This window comes from Ambystoma mexicanum, chromosome 3q (assembly GCF_040938575.1).
Source record: "Ambystoma mexicanum isolate Mex_15411 chromosome 3q, UKY_AmexF1_1, whole genome shotgun sequence".
In the NCBI taxonomy this organism is placed as follows: Eukaryota; Metazoa; Chordata; class Amphibia; order Caudata; family Ambystomatidae; genus Ambystoma; species Ambystoma mexicanum.
In genome coordinates, this window is record NC_090926.1 from 797,711,064 (window position 1) to 797,728,642 (window position 17,579).

Sequence of the window (17,579 nt, forward strand, 5' to 3'; positions counted from 1 at the left end):
TAAAACGGCACATGTAGCACAGATCCAATCGTTCCAATTGTAAGGCAAATGTGAAACCTGTGAAAGGTTGAGGGTGCGTTTTCTCTCCGCCTAAAAGGAACGCTAATTAGTTACAAAAAGCATGGCGGCACCTGAACAGTAACATGCTCACCGGCGATGACCAAGTGAACAGCGTTACAAAAATCAATATACAGTTTTCCAACAACACTTTCACAACAGTGCGTTTGATAAATAGGTCATAAACCACACGTGTGTTCGCAGCACAGAGCAAACAGCCAATACCATTTGCTTCTGTGCTCTCATTAAGCCCTAATCGCAGTTGGAAGGATGGTCGCGAGGAAAGGGATGTATGCCATCAATTGTAGTCTGTATATTTTACAGGGGTCTCAATGTTGTATCCATGGCATGTAATGATTTGCTGTGCTCACAATCCATGTTTGTACTGCTCCTGATGGATGGCTTCAGTGGTTTGATTCTTGTTCTCTCTCACCACATTCCTGTGTTTGTAAGTTGGCTGAGATGGTTTCTCTTCTCACTCTTGTAGGATGATGTTCTTACTCCATCTCCATGTTTTCCTCCTCCTCATAGGTTGGCTGTAAGGGTTTGATTTTCCAACCACAGTTTAAATCACAGAACTACTATGAGATTCTGCAAAGCATCTGTCCAGAATTGGCGAGCTCAAGTGCAGGAGCATTGAAGAGCCCAAGGTAAGGATGTCTTGTCTGAGATGTATTATCTGGGGTCTACCTCAGTTTATGAGAGTTGTTGCATGTTCAGCTTCCCTACTGGAACTGCACATTCATAGCCTACTCTGCATGATAAACACATTGGAAGCTAGTGGAGTAGTAGTTGGTTTGAAAGCAGACAAAGGACTCTCTGGTACTGAAGTGGTACCCTCTCAAAGCAAATGCATTCCTAATTTCTGCAAGATGTGAGTTTTAATTAAAAAAACACTATACATGTTTTGTTTACTTTCACAGCCTTATAAGTGGCAACATGTGTGAAATGTTGCACATCAATCGCACTGCAACAAAATAAATACTTTGCCCAAAACAAGTTTGGAAAGAGACAGATGATGACCCAGACAGTTAGCATCTAGGAAAACCTGGACCAACAGCAGCCCCAAACACATGTTACGGAAGTCTATGTATTTTTACCATCACCTCCCTTGATGTAGCAACAAATCCAGCGAGGTTGTGATGCAGAGTGGGTAAGTCTTCAGAGGAGGCATGTCCCTTCTGATAGATCTGACCTTCGCAAAAGGCTGTTTCCAAACCAAGTCCTCCTAAGGGGCTTCTCTCTGTTGAAAATCCTGCACCTTCAGTACATTTTTACCCCTATAGTCTGTTCCAAGTACCTCTTGGAATTATTTCTAGATGGTGTCTCTGTGACAACATCAACCCTTGCAAAGGTGCAAATCTCGGTTGATAACGTTGATACCTCATGAAGGTGGTGCTGCGCCAATTAATTTATCAGTAACCTCCAACAGCTTCCATTTGCTGATCTAATCTTTCACATGGGTGGCTGAGGACGTTAGATCAGCACCTTGAGTCCAAAAGCATGTCAAGCATACTAGGTATCCTGCTGTCTGGAGCATCTGAGGAGTGTTACCAGCTGAACAGTGAGTGGCATTCGCACATCTGGATGCATGTGACCCACTTTACTGCACCTGTAAGGATGGTTGGGTGTCTCTGCAGCACTTGTGCATAGTTAGGCTTCCTTGGCAAGAAAAATCCCCAAAGGAGGGAAAAAAGCTAAACATTGCTTTACAAGGCCACAGTAGAAAAGCATGGACTTCCTTACCTCCTACCTCCTTTTCCGAAGCCCCCACTGTGTTGAAGATCTGTTGCCATAGATTGGGCCCAGTGCATCATAGAGTAGGAAGCTTTGTTTACATTTGTGGACAGGCCAGGGGTCAACATGTATACATGTAAATGAATCTGCAATTAAATTGGGTAATCTTGCTATGAATTATCAAAACTGGATGTTTTATTTTGCTTCAAAATAATTTGCTTTCACTAGACAACAAATATCAGTATAACTTGCAAAAATACCCAGACAATTTCAACGATTATTATTCATCAGAGTACACGAGCATCTGCTAACTTAGAATGTATATCGAATAAGGAGCCTTCATATGCCTGCGCCTTCGACTGTGCATGGTGTTTTCCCAGATGGTTTGGAGCTGAGATTTGGCCACCTCCCTTGGTATTTGCTTTTGTATTTTATGCCAGTGCATAAATGAAAAGATCTCGGGGGCTCCATGCATTCCTAAAGCGATCTGTGAAAGTTCCCTGGTTTTAGAGTTGCCACTTTTATGTGAGATGAGCCAATACTACAGTGGTTCCGATAGATTAACTCTGAAAGGTTTCAAATTACGAAGGTGAAGTGAAGGTAAAGGCGCAAACAACATAAAATAGTTCTGCTTGGCTAGAGTCTTAGGTCTTTCTTAATGTTTCCCTGCCTTAAATCCATTGTCCACCCCCAAAAATGTACGAACGCAGTGACGTTCCTTGTTCTCTGCCCGTGGACTTGTCCTAACAAGGTGTCAGGCGGGGTTGGGGGATGGCCTAAAGTAGGGAGATAAAGCCCACAGTATATACAAGTAAGGGTAAAATAATATGGGGAAAGTGATTTTAAAAAAAGTAAATGGAATAGGTCTACCATAAAGGACACAGGGGTCACAAAGTCCAGGGCCCATTCTAGTTATCAACAACCCTCCATAGCACTTGGCCATGACATTACTTATTCTTTATGTCTGAGGTGGGGGTTAGAGGGTGGCCTACAGGAAGGTTCTGCAACTTTGACAAGGTAAATATTGTCAAAACTATGCAAGGGATCGGGATTAATGCAACGTCTTTTGAAAGGGGCTTGTTTTTAAGAAGCGGAGGTCCAAATTCCATTCCTTGTCTAACATCAAACAAAAGTACCAGTACACCTAAGGCAGTGTGTTCAGCAAGTCACTGCCACTGTCTGGGATTAGTGTCCCTGCATGTTCGCTCTAGTCCTGATGCTTGGCATAGTCTGGGTCTGTGCCTTGGTCCCAGAAAGATGAGACAATGGCCTCATAACATCTACCTGGGCAAGTATTTCTCTTGCCCCACCGGTGTCTCTGAAATGTATAGGTATTTCTTGGTATTTTCTGTCCGCCACCCCAACCTCTGCCTCTTTGGCATTAGTATTTATTTGCCCTACTTGGGTTTTAAGCATTAGCAAGACTTCTTTATTTGAGCTGGTGACCTTGCTGCTGCCACTGATTTTGTATTTTTTACTTGGGCTAGGCGCTTTGCTACTGCCCACCGTTCTTGGTTAACTTTACTCTCAGCAATTCAGGGTTCTTGTGGTATGTTCTTAAACCAGTTCTGAGCGAGGTCTGTAGGTCTATCCACCTAAACTGTCCCCTCAACTTGTTTTAGCCTAAGCTTAGGTTCCTCTGTCTCAGCTTACTCCCCTCCTCGCCTCCTATCTCTGCATCTATGTCCTGCTTGGCCAGCACTGGAGCAACTATCCTGGTTTTCTTCATTCTTGCATTACTTTTTCAAATTGGAATTCTTGGTGTGGCAAGTTATTCTGTCCTGCTAATTCTGGTCTACCTCCATCATTTGTAACCATTTCCTATCAGGAACACTATCCTATCACCTACCCATTCAGGAGCTTTCTTTCTCCCTTCATGCAAATCTTATTAGAATGAGGCACTAAATGAGGGCTCTGATTTGCGTGCCCTTTTCCCCATTAGCTTCAAAGTCTGGGTTGGCCTACGCTGAGTGCTTCCGTCTCAATCCAAGGTCTATGGCTGGTTTCATTGGGCCTCATTACATGGTAGGCGGTAAGGGTTTACCGGTACCGGTATTTTACAGTTACAGGTAAATCCTTACCGCCTTACTATGAGCTCCCTTTGCGGGTTGGGGAATTTAACGGCTGCTTTTTGCAGGCATTAAAAACCAACCCGCAAAGGGACCCAGGGAGCTAAGTATGGTACCGCAATTTGCGGTGCCGTAATTAGCACCTTCCCCTTTCCCATTATGCCCTATGGGGCAAAAATGGGAATGGGGAAGGGCAATGGTGGAAGGGGGAATTACTGCCCCGCCACCTTGGAATAGGGTGGTAATTCCCCTTTCCACCAAGGCGTTGCCGGTATTTTACCAGCATGAACCATGGCGCTAATTGCGCCATGGTTCTCCGCCTACCGTGTAATGAGGCCCATTGTCTCCAGCAGGTATTTTGCAGTCTGTTCTAATGTGGGGTTGCAAGAAAAGAGTACTGTCCTAAATTGACAGACACTCCTGTCCCCTGCACACCATTTGTGCTGAGAATACTCAGTCAAAGCTTATGGAAAGTCATAAACAATTCAAATGCAATCAAATAAAGATACTTTACACTTAACTAACATGTGTAAGTGTGTCATTTTTAATACAAAAGTAATAATAAAAAACAAAACAATTAGCTCTTAGCGTTTCGGAATATGCATCCCTTCGTCAGGAGCTACAAATCTTAAACTCAAATTTGTGTCAATCTATCTTCGTCCTTCATACAGCTACAAAGAGTAATTAATGAACTTCAATGATTCAAGCGATTATACACAAATTACTGTTATAATATTCACTCAACAGACCTATGATAAGCGCATTTAAAATGCACCTCAATGACTGCACGGGGACAGCTGAACTGTGCAATTCTTCATGTGGTAGTGCTCTTAGTGGTTTTCTGCACACAGCTGGCCACGTGCTAGTACTTTCTTTTTAGAAGAAGAGCAGTTCTTGACAGCTTGCATTATTCTTAACTGCTTGAGTCAGCAGAAAGGCAGAGGATGTTAGTGTCCGTCAGTTTCTTTACTTCTGCTACTGTTAGTTCAGGAATGGTTGTAGCCCCCCTCGCATCCTGCTTTCAGGCATCAGAGATTGAAAATAAAACCCCCTTTGCTCCTCTGTGCATCCGCAGCCAAGTGGAGGGAATTCCTTTGGCATCTCAGAGATCTGGGAGGAGGATAGAAATGGATCTCCCCAAGCAGGTGACATGTTACCAGGAACACCACCTGGCAGTGCAGGTGATCCGCCTGGCGAAAGTTCTTCAAACAGGCTGATCACTGCCAACGGGCCGCCGTTACTGCTGGACATGAAAATGGGGCATTGGTTCAACCTGGAGGTGGAGTGGAGCTGTGGTAAGTATTAGGGGGGAGGGTTAGTGCACTGTGCAGCTGGGAGTTTTGTCCTATGTGACTCGGCAGGTATTCTTTTTAAATCAACCATTTCCCAGTTCCACCTGCCCAAAATTGCCCCATCTCCTGGTAAAACTTAGTTCTCATTGTAAATTCATCGTGTTTTGTGAATGTGGGCTACACTTCTTACTTTACTCACCACACAGGCACAACACTGACAGAAACAGTCGGAGCCAGTGCAATCACAAGGCAAGGTTAGGCACTTGCCTATATGTGGAAATGTTAGAGCAGCAAAATGCTGCTTTAACACCTCCACGCTAATTGTATAACACTAACTGCCTTGCCTGTGATAGCACCGGCCCTGACTGAGGCTGGCTGCAGCAGCAGCAAACCAGGCAGCACTGCCACACCGCAAAGGTTGGCTTCGGGTCAGGGTCACGAGTGGCATGGGCATGGCAGTGCTGGCACAGTCCGGCACCTGCAAATTTGCACTCCACGTGGCAGGCCATGAACGAATCACCATACGTGCCTCCTCGAGTCTCGACCGATCGTCGTGATGGTCATAGTGTGAGTCTATCAGGGAATGTTGCAGTGCACTGTGCAGCCTGGCTTAGCCCCCTGCCCTGAGCCTGTTAACTTGAATTGGTCCACCGTCCGGACCGTCCATCAGATGTGGTGGCCTGCGCACCCTGGCTGGAGGCCGGCAGCAGCCTTTTGCTGTGCGCCACGGTGTGCCAGGCCAGTGAGTAACTGTCGCGTAGGCCATGCATCCTGGACGCGGCGGCCCCTTCTGTGCTGTGAGAGCAGCCCTGGGGCGGGGCCCTGCCTCTACTGGAGCCTGTGCTGAGAACAGTCTGACGTCACGCAGTCACACACTAATTGTATACTGCCTTGCCTTGATAGGATCGACCCTGCTTCCTTCACACACTCCCTCCTCCTCTTCAAATCCCCCTAGCAGGAACTGGTACCTGCGTTAACGTGCTCTGCTGTACTGTGCGTGCAACACTAGGAGAATGACACTGTGCAGATTGCATGCTTGTGTGTGCCCTGTGTCTCCTTCACACTCCACTACACGAAAGTCAGTGTGTCCCCTGCAAACACCTTAAAACATAGTTCGGGTTGCACCCCCATTTGTACCCTTAATCTAAATGAACTGACTATAAAAGTGGAAAATAGCACAGAGTGTAGGCAGAGGTGTGTGAGTGCAATATAATATGCATTAACTTAGCTCACTTTGTTAACACGCCTGCTGTAGATGCCCCGCTTGTGTGCAAACCATTTGTGAATGGCACTAATGCAAGCAGGACCGACTCCACCTTTCAACCTTCCAAGGTCAATCAATAACATGGCTGCCATTTACTTCCTTGGGGCAACAATTGTTCTTGACATAGCCAGGACCTCAAATAATGTAGCCAGTCCCCCATGGGCTACCCATTTGGGCATTGGGAATATAGCTTTTCAACGCATCCAGGGGAGCTGAGTGGAATAAATACGGGATATTTACTGAGACCCTGGAATGCAGGCAATCCCAGTGTCCCTGCAGGTTGCAGAGTCTTCCTGATTCTTGGACATTGTTTTGGTGATTACATCAAATGCGAAGAACATGGGCGGGCCGAGTTGCCCCATCTGCTTTCATGGGACACTTGTGCCCATTTGAGCTTGCAGTCCATTGAATACCTAAGGCCATGCTAATCCCTATGGCCAGCCATTCCCACCCACTTCCTGGCCAAAACGCATCCACTCTGGGATGTCTTTGAAATCGCTTTACTGAAGCCAATAGCCCCATATCGCCCGAGGTCACCTCAGAGTCAGCCCTCGGCCCCGTCAGTCAGGCTGCACCAACGGCAAAAGATGTTTTGAGTAAGTGCGGTTTATTACTGCTTGGTCACAGCTCTGCTCAAGTAGGTCACTTTGAAATACAGTTGTTGCTTAAAAAAGAAAAAGGGGAGTTGGGGGCTGTGAGGAGTGCCGGCTCCTCTCACTTCCTTAGTACTGGAGTGCAAGGTAGCCTATTTAAGGGAACATCATGGCACTAATTTATTTATTTTTACATATTTTATTGTTCATTTATACAGCACATATACACAGATGGAGTGCTTCAAAGAGCTTCAAGGCAAGAAGGGAACAAGGAAATACAGTAATCACTCTTAGGCCTTTGAAGTTTCCGAGTGATTGACAGAAAAACTAGCATACTCGGCCTGACGGCATTTCACCTAGTGCAAGTGCATGAGTGTTACAGTAGAGACCAAGCTAGGGAGAAGGGACACAAAAGGGGTGAGGGGACAGGACGGTCTGCAATGATTATCATGAATACCAAAATAACTGATACCATTATAACGAACCTAAAATAACGAATTCCAAAATATTGAATTTGGCAAAAAACTAAAAAAGGGTTTGGGAGGGGGTAGTGGTTTTGTGGGTGGGGAAAAGTATTAAGAACAAAAAAGTGGGGTGGGGGAGTTTGGGGCGGAACCTCCCCAAAAACTATAAAGGAATTAGTTATTTGGGAATTGGTTATCATGGTATTCGTTATTATGGTAGTAGTTATTTTGGATTTGTTATATTTACATGTAACCGACAGGACAGACAAACTAGTTCTGGTACATTTAGGTCATGCATGCGTACAGACGGAGGTGCGAGGAAGGAGGAACGGGGGGGGGGAACAAATGAGTGCAGTCCAGCAGGGCCCTGGGTTAAGTGCAGAGAGGTTGCCCCGCTCATGGAGCGTGATCTGAAAGTGCAGTAATGCTTAACATGTAGTGACCCAGCGACAAGTGCAAAAGACTGACGGGGGAGCTTGGGACCTGTAAGGCTCTGGAGGAGCACCAGGCAACCAGTCAGCAAACCTGAACAGAGTTAAGGAGGGTGGAGAGAAAAAGAGCAGAGGTTAGCAGGGGAGAGGGAGCGAGAAGGAGGAAGAGAAGAGGAAGTTCCTGAGGAGTGTATGGAACTTAAGGTGCTTCGGCCGAAGACGGAGAGAGGCAGGGAGGCTGTTCCAGAGGAGGCACCTGCAGAGGATACAGATCTAGCCCCAAATCTCTGTTTGTGAAAGTGGCTCACCCGCAGAGAGTTGGAGGACGAGTGGAGGACTCTAGAGGGAGAGAATTTAGGAAGAGAGTGCTGTAGATAGTGCAGGCCCCGGCCCCAGAAAGCCTTGTAGATTATGCAGAGGGTCTTGCACTTGATCCTTGAAGCCAAGGGGAGCCAGTGGAGGGATTAGAGTTGCGTAGAGATTCAGTCCCTGGGCTTGAGGCCAAGGAGAAGTCTTGCAGTTCTGTTCTGGATGAGTTGTAGAGGACAGAGAGTAGAGGTAGGAAGATTGAGAAATTGTTGCAATAGTCCAGCCTAGAGAGAACCAGGGCTTGCGAGGTGGTGAGTCTCTGGGGGAAAGTGAGAAAAGGCAGTATACCTCTCAAGCGGTGCAGTTGGTAGTGTGACTTTTTGGAGATGTCTTAGATGTGAGAGGAGAAGGATAGAAAACCCCTAGATTTTTTGCCTCTTTGGTAGGTGAGGGCGCAGGACCTAGGGAGTTAGGCCAGTGTGAGAGTGGGAAAGTGGGAGCAGGGGTCCCAATGAGTACGATCTCTGTCATACTGGCATTCAGGCACAGATTGTTGCAGCAAACCAAGACTGGCCTGCAGATAGTCAGGAGTGAGCGAGGAGGAGGAGGAGGAGGCTGAGGTTAGCCTGAAAGAGAGCTGCGTGTCATCCGCATAACAATGAAAGATAGAGGTAAAGGTAGAGATCCTGCGGGCCAAGGGGGCCATGTAGATATTGAAAAACCAGGGGGACAGGTTAGATCCCTGGGGCACACCACAAGTAGAAAGAGTAATAGAGGAGAGAAAGGACCCAAGTGCCACCTGGGAGGGCCGGTCAGAGAGAAAGGAGGTGAGCCACGCCAGGGCCTGATCTGTGATGCCCAGGGTATCATAGAGACGGATGATCAGGATGTTGTGGTTTACCATATCGAAAGCAGAAGAGAGGTCGAGAAGAATGAGGACAGAGGGAGAGTTAGAGTCAAGATTTGAGAGCAGGTCTTCATGGGTGTTCAGAAGAGCAGTTTCCGTGCCTCTGGATCCTCTAAAGCAGGACTGATGGTCACGGAGATAACCAACAGATTCAGTGTGGAGGGTAAGTTGAGCGATAGCAAAACAAAAAATAGCCAGACTGTCTTTACTTTATCAGCCAGCATCAGTCATCAATACAAGCAAAGCCTGCTGTGTGCATCCCTGTGTACAATAAGTGTCACACTGAAATGAACGCTGCATGCACTGTGAAAGAGTCCCTTTGAATAATAACCCTGAACAAGCGATTAGCTCTCGGTTGCTGTTCCTGCTCATCTCTCAACCTGCCATCACCTGCTGTGAGCATGTGTGCAGCTGACACACAATCGCATCCGAGAGCCTTCACAAGGCAGCCAGCCTGCCTGGATAACAGTGTACCAGCAACATGCTAGTGCTCTTGCAGTTTAATGAGAAGAAAGTGCATTGGAAATCATACACAACAGAAGATGTGAGCAATGTGTTAGGTGAAGGTAATGTAATGGGTTGCAGCAATCCGTAACAAAATGGTGATGGTTGGTTGAGAACGGTTAGGACCCGGAGAGATCATGGGTCGGAGGGGGAGGGCGCCAATCTGGCAGTTTGCCTAGGTTGGCAAAATTCCTTACACCGGCCTTGGAAACAGTGCACACTGAGTATTCACACACAGAAAGCAACGCAAACAGCAAATGTTCAAACTTCCCTGACATCCAGCAAATATAAAATATGTGTAACATCATAACAAGTGACCACCATACAAATAATTATTAGAGCACAGGGATCAAGCAGCATTGAAAACTTCGATCACACAGTGGACAAAAACATCATGGACAGCAGCAGTGAAAGCTACGCGCAAATGCCAAACAGGTACAGCCTAGGCCGCAACACTGTACATTTCCCGAAATGACATTCTTTCCTCACAAATGCAGCACATAGTTACTACATGGACAGAAACAACACAGGCTTTCCTCCAAATAGAACAGGTACACGCACAGCGTAGACATGCCTATGCAAGCGTCCTCAAACATGTACTAGACCAGGCTAGTGCAAGCTTCCCTCAAAACCTTCAAGTATAGGATGGTTTGGCAAGTAAAACCGTTCCTCACAAAGAGGGTCACTGCAAGTGTGCAGAATGGACAAGGCTAGTGCAGCTTCCATGTCTAATGGGTACAGTATGGCTATGATGAGGGCGACCTTCTCTCACAAATGGTTCAGTATAGGCAAGTGAAGTTTTCCCCACAATATAGTACAGCTTGAGCACGGTCAATGCAAGCTTCCCACACCAGATACACCATGTACAAGATTAATGCTTGTTAACAGCGTGAGGAAATTCAGGTTGCAAGCTACTAAACAGCCATTAAAAAGTCACTCGCCACTTCAATTCTATATATATACCCCGCATACCATTTCTTACTCACCAAGAGTCAAAATTCACTAGCCAATGGCTAGTGCAGAATTTGCACTCTGTTGCTACCATAGCAAATGGGTACTTTAGCTGCATGTGCAAGACCAGACCAGGCTTTTTTCAAAAATGTGTACATGCACAGCACGGAACAAGCCACTGTAAGCTTCACTCACAAACCGCTGCTGCATGTTCCTGGTCACTGCAACATCCCTCACAAACAGGCCTGGTACTGAACGATCAGGCCTAGTGCAAGTCCCTTGAAAACAGTTACTGGTACAGCATCCTGAAGCCAGTGCAATTTTCCCTTGCAAACATGCACAAGTACAGCATTGGCTGGGAAAACATATGCAAAGTCATGTGCAAACCTTTCTCAATATTGGGCACTTGTATATCACAAATGAGAGCCTATCAGTCTTCCCTCACCATGAAACCGGTACAGTATGTGCAAGGGCAGCGCATATTACCCTCCGAATGGTACAGGCACAGCATGGGAATGGCCACTGTAAACAGAATGGCCAGTATAAACTTCCATTTTGTTGTTATTATTCAGGTATTTACTGGGCACAGATATGTTATGTTAAAAACATTGATAAAGTGCAAACTTTGACCCCAAGGTCATCATGGTGCTAAGGCACAAACCCAGCAGACGAACGATCCGGGCAACTAGCCAACAGTTAGTCGGCAAACAGCCAGGTTTTGATAGGACGTCTAAAACTAAGATGGTCCTCAGTAAGGTGAAGAGAATTCCATAACCGTGCTGCCGAGACTGAAAATGAGCGACCTCCCGCCCCATGCGATCACACCTGACGCTTGACACTGCAATGCAGGCTCAGTTGGCAGACCTCAAGGAACGGGCTCCTGGAGAAACTGGATCTATAAAAGGCACTATGGACAATGCATAGTGCCTTGAAATTGACCCGACTGGCCACAGGGAGCCAGTGCAGGGAATGAAGAATGCCAGAGGCAGAGGAGAAACGAGAGGCCCCCGTGGCCAGCCGTTCCATCGAATTCTACAACAGCTGCAGACGACGCAGAAGATAAACCGGATGAGCCAAATACAAGGAGTTGCAGTAATCCAATGAGCCCGCAACTAGAGAGGAGACCACCAACAGCCGAAGCCTCAGAGGGAGAAAAGGGAGGATTTTCCGCAAGGTGTGAAGTTTAAAGTAGACGCCTTGACATACAGCGCTTACTTGAGGAAGCATAGAAAGGGATGCTGAGAGTTTAACCCCTCCATTGTTTTACTAATGCAGAAGGCTGGGCTACAGCGCCCAACTCAGGTGGCCAAAAAGCGGCCGACCAGAGTAATTCCTTAGGAGGGGTCCCGACAATCCAGACCTCGGTCTCCTCACTATTGGGTCAAAGGCAGTTTGAGCCCATCCAGGCAGAGATTGACGAAAGATAACGGCAGAAACGCTCAGCCGTCGATGAGTACGCTAGACCTAGTCGCATATGAATCTGGGTGTCATCAGAATATGAATAACACCAAAACCCAAAAGAGTGTATCAAAGAAATTAGAGGCAATATATAAACATTAAACAGAACAGGACAAAAGAGCAGACCCATGAGGAACCCCACAGGTCAGAGGAAGAGAAGCAGAGGTGAAAGGGTTCAGAAGCAATAACTGGGAGCGATCTGCAAGAAAAGAGGAGAACCAGTCCCTGGCCGGCAATCCCCACAGAGGCTAGTCTCTGGACCAAGATAGAATGGTCAATGGTGTTGAATGCGCAGAGAGATCCAGGAGGATCAGAGCGCCAACCCCCACCCTCTGGTCTACAAACTGGGCCAGATCATCAGTGACTGCCACCAAGACAGACTCTGTGCCACGACCCAGCCTAAATCTTGACTGGAAAGAATCCAGACAGTGAGAACCCTCCAGAAAAGAACAAAGAAGGGGGGTAACTAGAGATTCAAGGATGAAGGTTTGAGAGAAGAAGAGGATCAAGAATAGGTTTCTCTAGAAGCGGTCTCACCAAAGCGTGCTTGAGAGACGGGGGGATATAACTGTGCGTGAGAGAAGAATTAACTGCTGATGACACAGAGGCTGCAATAAAAGGAATCATTTCTTTCATGGTATCCAGAGGTAAAGGGTCCACAGGAGAAATAGACTTCAGACTATGTGTGGCCATAACAATGTCTGCCTCAGTAAAAGAAGGAAATAGCTCCCATAGAGCAGAGGGAGAGAAGTAGAAACCTTGTTAGCAGAAGGCAGGGCCGAAAGGGCCTGAACCACTTTAAACAGCTGCTCGGGGGAATATACAGTGGATTCAATACATACTGAAAAATAAGTCTGTTTTGTTTTTAAAATGGCAAGTTGATGAACCGACTTGGCCTTACAAATGGCCAAGCGAGCTTGAGAGCAGTGCGCTGAGCGCCATTTGCACTCGGCCTGTCTGCGCTGCTGGTGGAGACCAACTAGAACCAAGGCTCTGAGGGATGGGCTTGAGGTTTAGAAGCTTTCAGCGGAGCTAAAAGATTGGCTGTAGACCTAGCTTCTGGAAGCAACGTAGCTCTTTACAAGTAATAGGGGTAGTACACAATGAGGCAAGCAGATGGCAAGGGATCAATACAAAGGATTGGGGAGCTAACAGAGAGTGGGGTACTTTGCCAGCAAGAAATCTACAAGCAACCAGAGGAGGAAACAAGGGGCAGGGCAGATTTCCCAGTCTTGGGTTCCAAAACGTCACAGGTAAAGCATGGTCAGGCCATTGCAAATAGGTTTAATGGGAATCAACAAAGCCAACATAAGGGATGTTTTATTGTGAAAACATTTAATGAGTAAATGCAAACAAATACACTTCGACAGATGGGTGATATTTTGAGAAGCAGATAACGTTGAGACAGGGTGATGGAGGTTGGAGATATTAATATGAATGTGAGGTTTTCTAAATGAAAGTTGCAAGGGAAGTGTGAATGAATGATGGAGAAGGATTGTGACAGAGAAGGATTGTGACTAAGGAGGCAGACTGTGACGACTAAGGAGAAGGAGGCAGACTGTGATAAGACTGAGGGACTGTGACAAAGCTGGCTATAACGAAGGAGAAGGACTGTGACATGGAAAAAGGCTATGATAAAGTACCATGCCCATGCAGGACTATACTGAATGAAAATGATGATAATAAAGGAGGAAAGCAATTATGAATGACTGTAAAGACTGGAGAGGGCAATCTGTACTCCTGCTCTCTATATGACAGAGTAGAACAACAGAGCACCTCAGCCAAGATTCTCTGTTTGGTAATGTTGGACGAGCAATCAAGGCTTAAGCTCTCAGGAGGTGATGCAAGTTGGTTCTTAAGTACAGTGTAGTCCCCAAACCCCCACACAGGAATGTCCACACACTATGTTAGTGAAAACACAGTTTGTTCTTTATATAAATAAGGCTTTGATTATGTACACATACAATAACACACTTAGTTCTCAGGCAATTCTAAAATGGTAAGTATGTACAGTCTCTACGTGGTACCACAATTACTTCTTTGATTCCATTAAAATGCATCAACTGTAGACAGTTTCAAAATGGCATACAAATCAATTAAAGTGGACCAACAATAGACTTCAGGAGGAAAACAACTAGTTAAGCAATTGGCAGAATAGTACTGTAGCTACTAAGTCACAGTTCTGTGTGAGGACCCCCCCCACCAGGGTGCAACCTGTGAATAAGATAACAAGCCCAGTCCATATATTGCTTTTCAGAGACTTCTCTTTCTAAAATTGTTCTACCCCCCGATGTACCTGGTTTAGTAGAGTTTGATGTCGGGTCTTCAACGGATCCTTCTTGAGTGAACTCCCTTTAAAGCAGGAGCCATGGATCATCAAGATCCATCGAAGAAAAGGGTGAACAATGGCGTTGAGGCAGCAGCTTCGGTCCTGGCGGTGCTCGTCGATGATCGGTCGTGGACGTCCTGTGAAGATGAGGCATGCAGTGCACCTCGACGACAGTTCATTGCCGCAAAGAGTCAATGAAGAACTTTAGCCCAGCAAGGGCGTCGGATCGTCGGCATCTTTGTGGTCTTCGGGTGGTGGGAAACCCACCGGCAGATTCTCCTTGGTTTGTCAGCGACCTTGACTTTCTCCGGCGGGACAAAGGGATCGACAGTGATGAGCAAGGGAGTCCTGGACTCAAAGTGCTCTTAGGGAATGGAGCGTTGTGGCTCTGGTCGTTGGCAGTACAGCGTCAAGCTTCTGGGCAACATGGCTTTGACTGGCCTCCAGTGGTTACGGCGATCCTCCGAACCCTGGTCGACGGCAATGGACTTTGATGGCCTTGATGTCCTGGTGCTTCTCTTCAGTTTCCTCGGCGGACCCCATCTCCGGTCGACCGTCTTTCGAAGGCTGTTTCCAGGGCGCTTCGGCAAAGGTTAGCGGTCTGCACGATGTTCCCTCATAGCTTGGGAAGAGGTCTCCTAGCCAGGTTCTCTCTTGGATCAGTCCTCAATGGCACGGCAGCTTTCAGATTGCATCGAAGGTAACGGCAGTCAACCTTCTTCTTCCGGCTTGGCTTGGAGAATAAGCATCAAGTTTTGACTTCAGCTTCTGAACGATTTCCATCAGTGAGAGGTCCCCAGATATACCGTTTGGTCTCCCATTCACTCTGCTGGATCACACTCAGGCAACCAATCATTCAGAAGGGCATTCAGGCAGGCAGCTAATCAGGCGCACCGTGCATTGAGGCCATTCTTCTCCATCCAGACACTCAAAACAAGGAATGTGGATTGGGACAAGTACCCAGCCATTCAGCACTCCACACTGCATTCATACCAGTTTCGGGCAGGGCTGTCTCAGTCTTTGTGTCACATACCAGAAACCAGACACCCATAACATGAAATGCATGTTGGTCACACACTGCATTCACCCAGGTCCCACCCCAAATGTCTACCCACAATGTACAGTCATTGGGAAGGCTCCAGCCAGTCTGGCCTGGACTTCCTCACAATACCATGTATGGAACTTCCACCCAACAGCCAGTCAGGGGAAGGGACAGAGTCAGGGCTTCCCAGGACTTTGGGAAAACAAGGTAACAGGCAATAGAAAGCAAGAGGCTACTGGGGCCATCTTGTCTCCTATCAGGAATCAACTGATTCCAATGGCAGGGCCTGGGTATCCCAACATGGAGGATACTCAGAGCACCTGTCAAATTCAGCATGGAGCTGCCAACAGCCCATAACTTGCTCTGTGGGCCACACATAGGTGCCAAAAAGCATACACTAGGGGTACAGGTTTGTACCCCCACCCATGGGTGCTGTAAGGGTATCCCAAGGGTCTGTTCACCAAACTGAAAAGAGGAAGAGCTGCACTGCCAGGAGTCCCACATGGACCTCTGTGCAGAAAATAACACTGAACACACATGATAAAAGGAGTACACGACAAGAACATGGAGGCCCTGTCCCTCCAATGCATTTCCAGCATCACAATGACGATGAAATGACAAAGAAAGAGGATGATTGCTACGAAGGTGGAGTGTGACAAAGAAGGACTGTGATGAAGGAAAAGGATTGTGATTAAGGACTTTCGACTGTAATGAAGGCCAAGGGCAAAGATGATAGGCTGTGATGAAGGAGGAGGACTGTGATGAAGTAGAAAGACTGTGCCACAAGAGAAGGACTGTAATGAATGAGGACTGTGAAGATGAAGGTGAATATCTGTGATCAATGACTGTGATGAAGCAGAAGGACTAGAGGAAAGAATGACTGGGGTTTGCTTTCAAATATGGGTGGGAAGTGAGAGGAGCAACCAGAGGAATTGGATTAAAGTTTTCCTGACAGTGGGCCTCATTACAACCCTGGCGTTGGACCATGGTGCTATTAGCACCATGGTCCATGCCGGATTCCGCCATGGTGGATGGCGGATTTACCGCCCCATTCCAAGGTTGGCGGGGCGGTAAATCCCCATTCACCATGGCCCCTTCCCCATTCCCATTTTTGGCCCATAGGGCGCAATGGGAATGGGGAAGGCGCTAATTACGGCACCGTTAATTACGGTGCCGTAATTAGCACCAAGGTCCCTTAGCGGGTTGGACTTTAAAGCCTGCAAAAAGCAGGCGTTAAAGTGTGAATCGGGCGTCAAGGGTTTAACAGCGCCGCAGCCTTTTACGGCACCGTTAACCCCTTAACGCCAGGGTTGTAATGAGGCCCAGTGTCTTGCATGAGTAAGTCAAAAACTTGATTGGAAAAATTGATGGGTAAACCAGTGATAAATGAATACATTTCTAATAGAACTGTCTGTAATTCTGATGCAGGAGTAAGCAATCGACGAACATTAAAATGGCCAGCCTCGAATTTTAGACATAAGTGATTCCTAATTAAGACCTCAAATTCTATATGTGATGATTTGTTGTCACGCGGGGATCCTTTGGAAACCAGCCATTTTTCCTCAAACTTGATTTCTAACTTGGTTCCTCTTCTGACTAAGGAAATTACACTAAGGCAAAGGAAACAGATGGTCTCAGTGTGGTTCAATAAAGCATGCAGAATAGCTAAAAAGCAACCCAAAATAGAGCTAAAGAAGGAGACACGAGACAACATGGTACTAATGGTTAAGAAACATGCTTATGCAAAGGATTTTAAAAAGTGGAAGAAATATAGAAAGACAAGCTGTGGGAGGCTTTAAATGGTGGCCTTTGAAGGCAACCATCGTACATACTGGGCCACAATAGCAGAGGCTACAAAAGACCCAAAAGAGATGTCAGGTCCCCACTGCAATATATATCGGAGACAGTCGGGTTAAACATTCTGCCACACTGTGCGGATCAGGTTCCCCATGGAAGCCCAAAGTGAAACTACAAGTGAGGTAATGACCATCTCCCCTCAACTAAGTAAAGGAACTTACATTTTTTGTGTTGGAAAAAGTCAAAGAAGCACTTAGAAAGCAGCAAACGTCTTGATCATTGCCCAGTGGATGTATACAAAATGTATTTAGAGTTTTAGGGTTAACAACAATATTTAACACAATCAGTAAAACCATTGCCATCCCCAACTCCTGG

The 17,579-nt window shown here is 46.6% G+C and overlaps 1 protein-coding gene across 1 annotated transcript in view; it reads left to right on the plus strand.

Annotated features, from left to right (window-relative positions):
* The window catches only part of ACSF2 (acyl-CoA synthetase family member 2), a 1,184,899-nt gene that overhangs the window by 495,651 nt on the left and 671,669 nt on the right, over positions 1 to 17,579 (plus strand). The window contains exon 5 of the mRNA XM_069654880.1: positions 589 to 707. Within this exon, the coding sequence (XP_069510981.1) occupies positions 589 to 707 (119 nt within the window). The remainder of the gene's footprint in view (positions 1 to 588; positions 708 to 17,579) is intronic.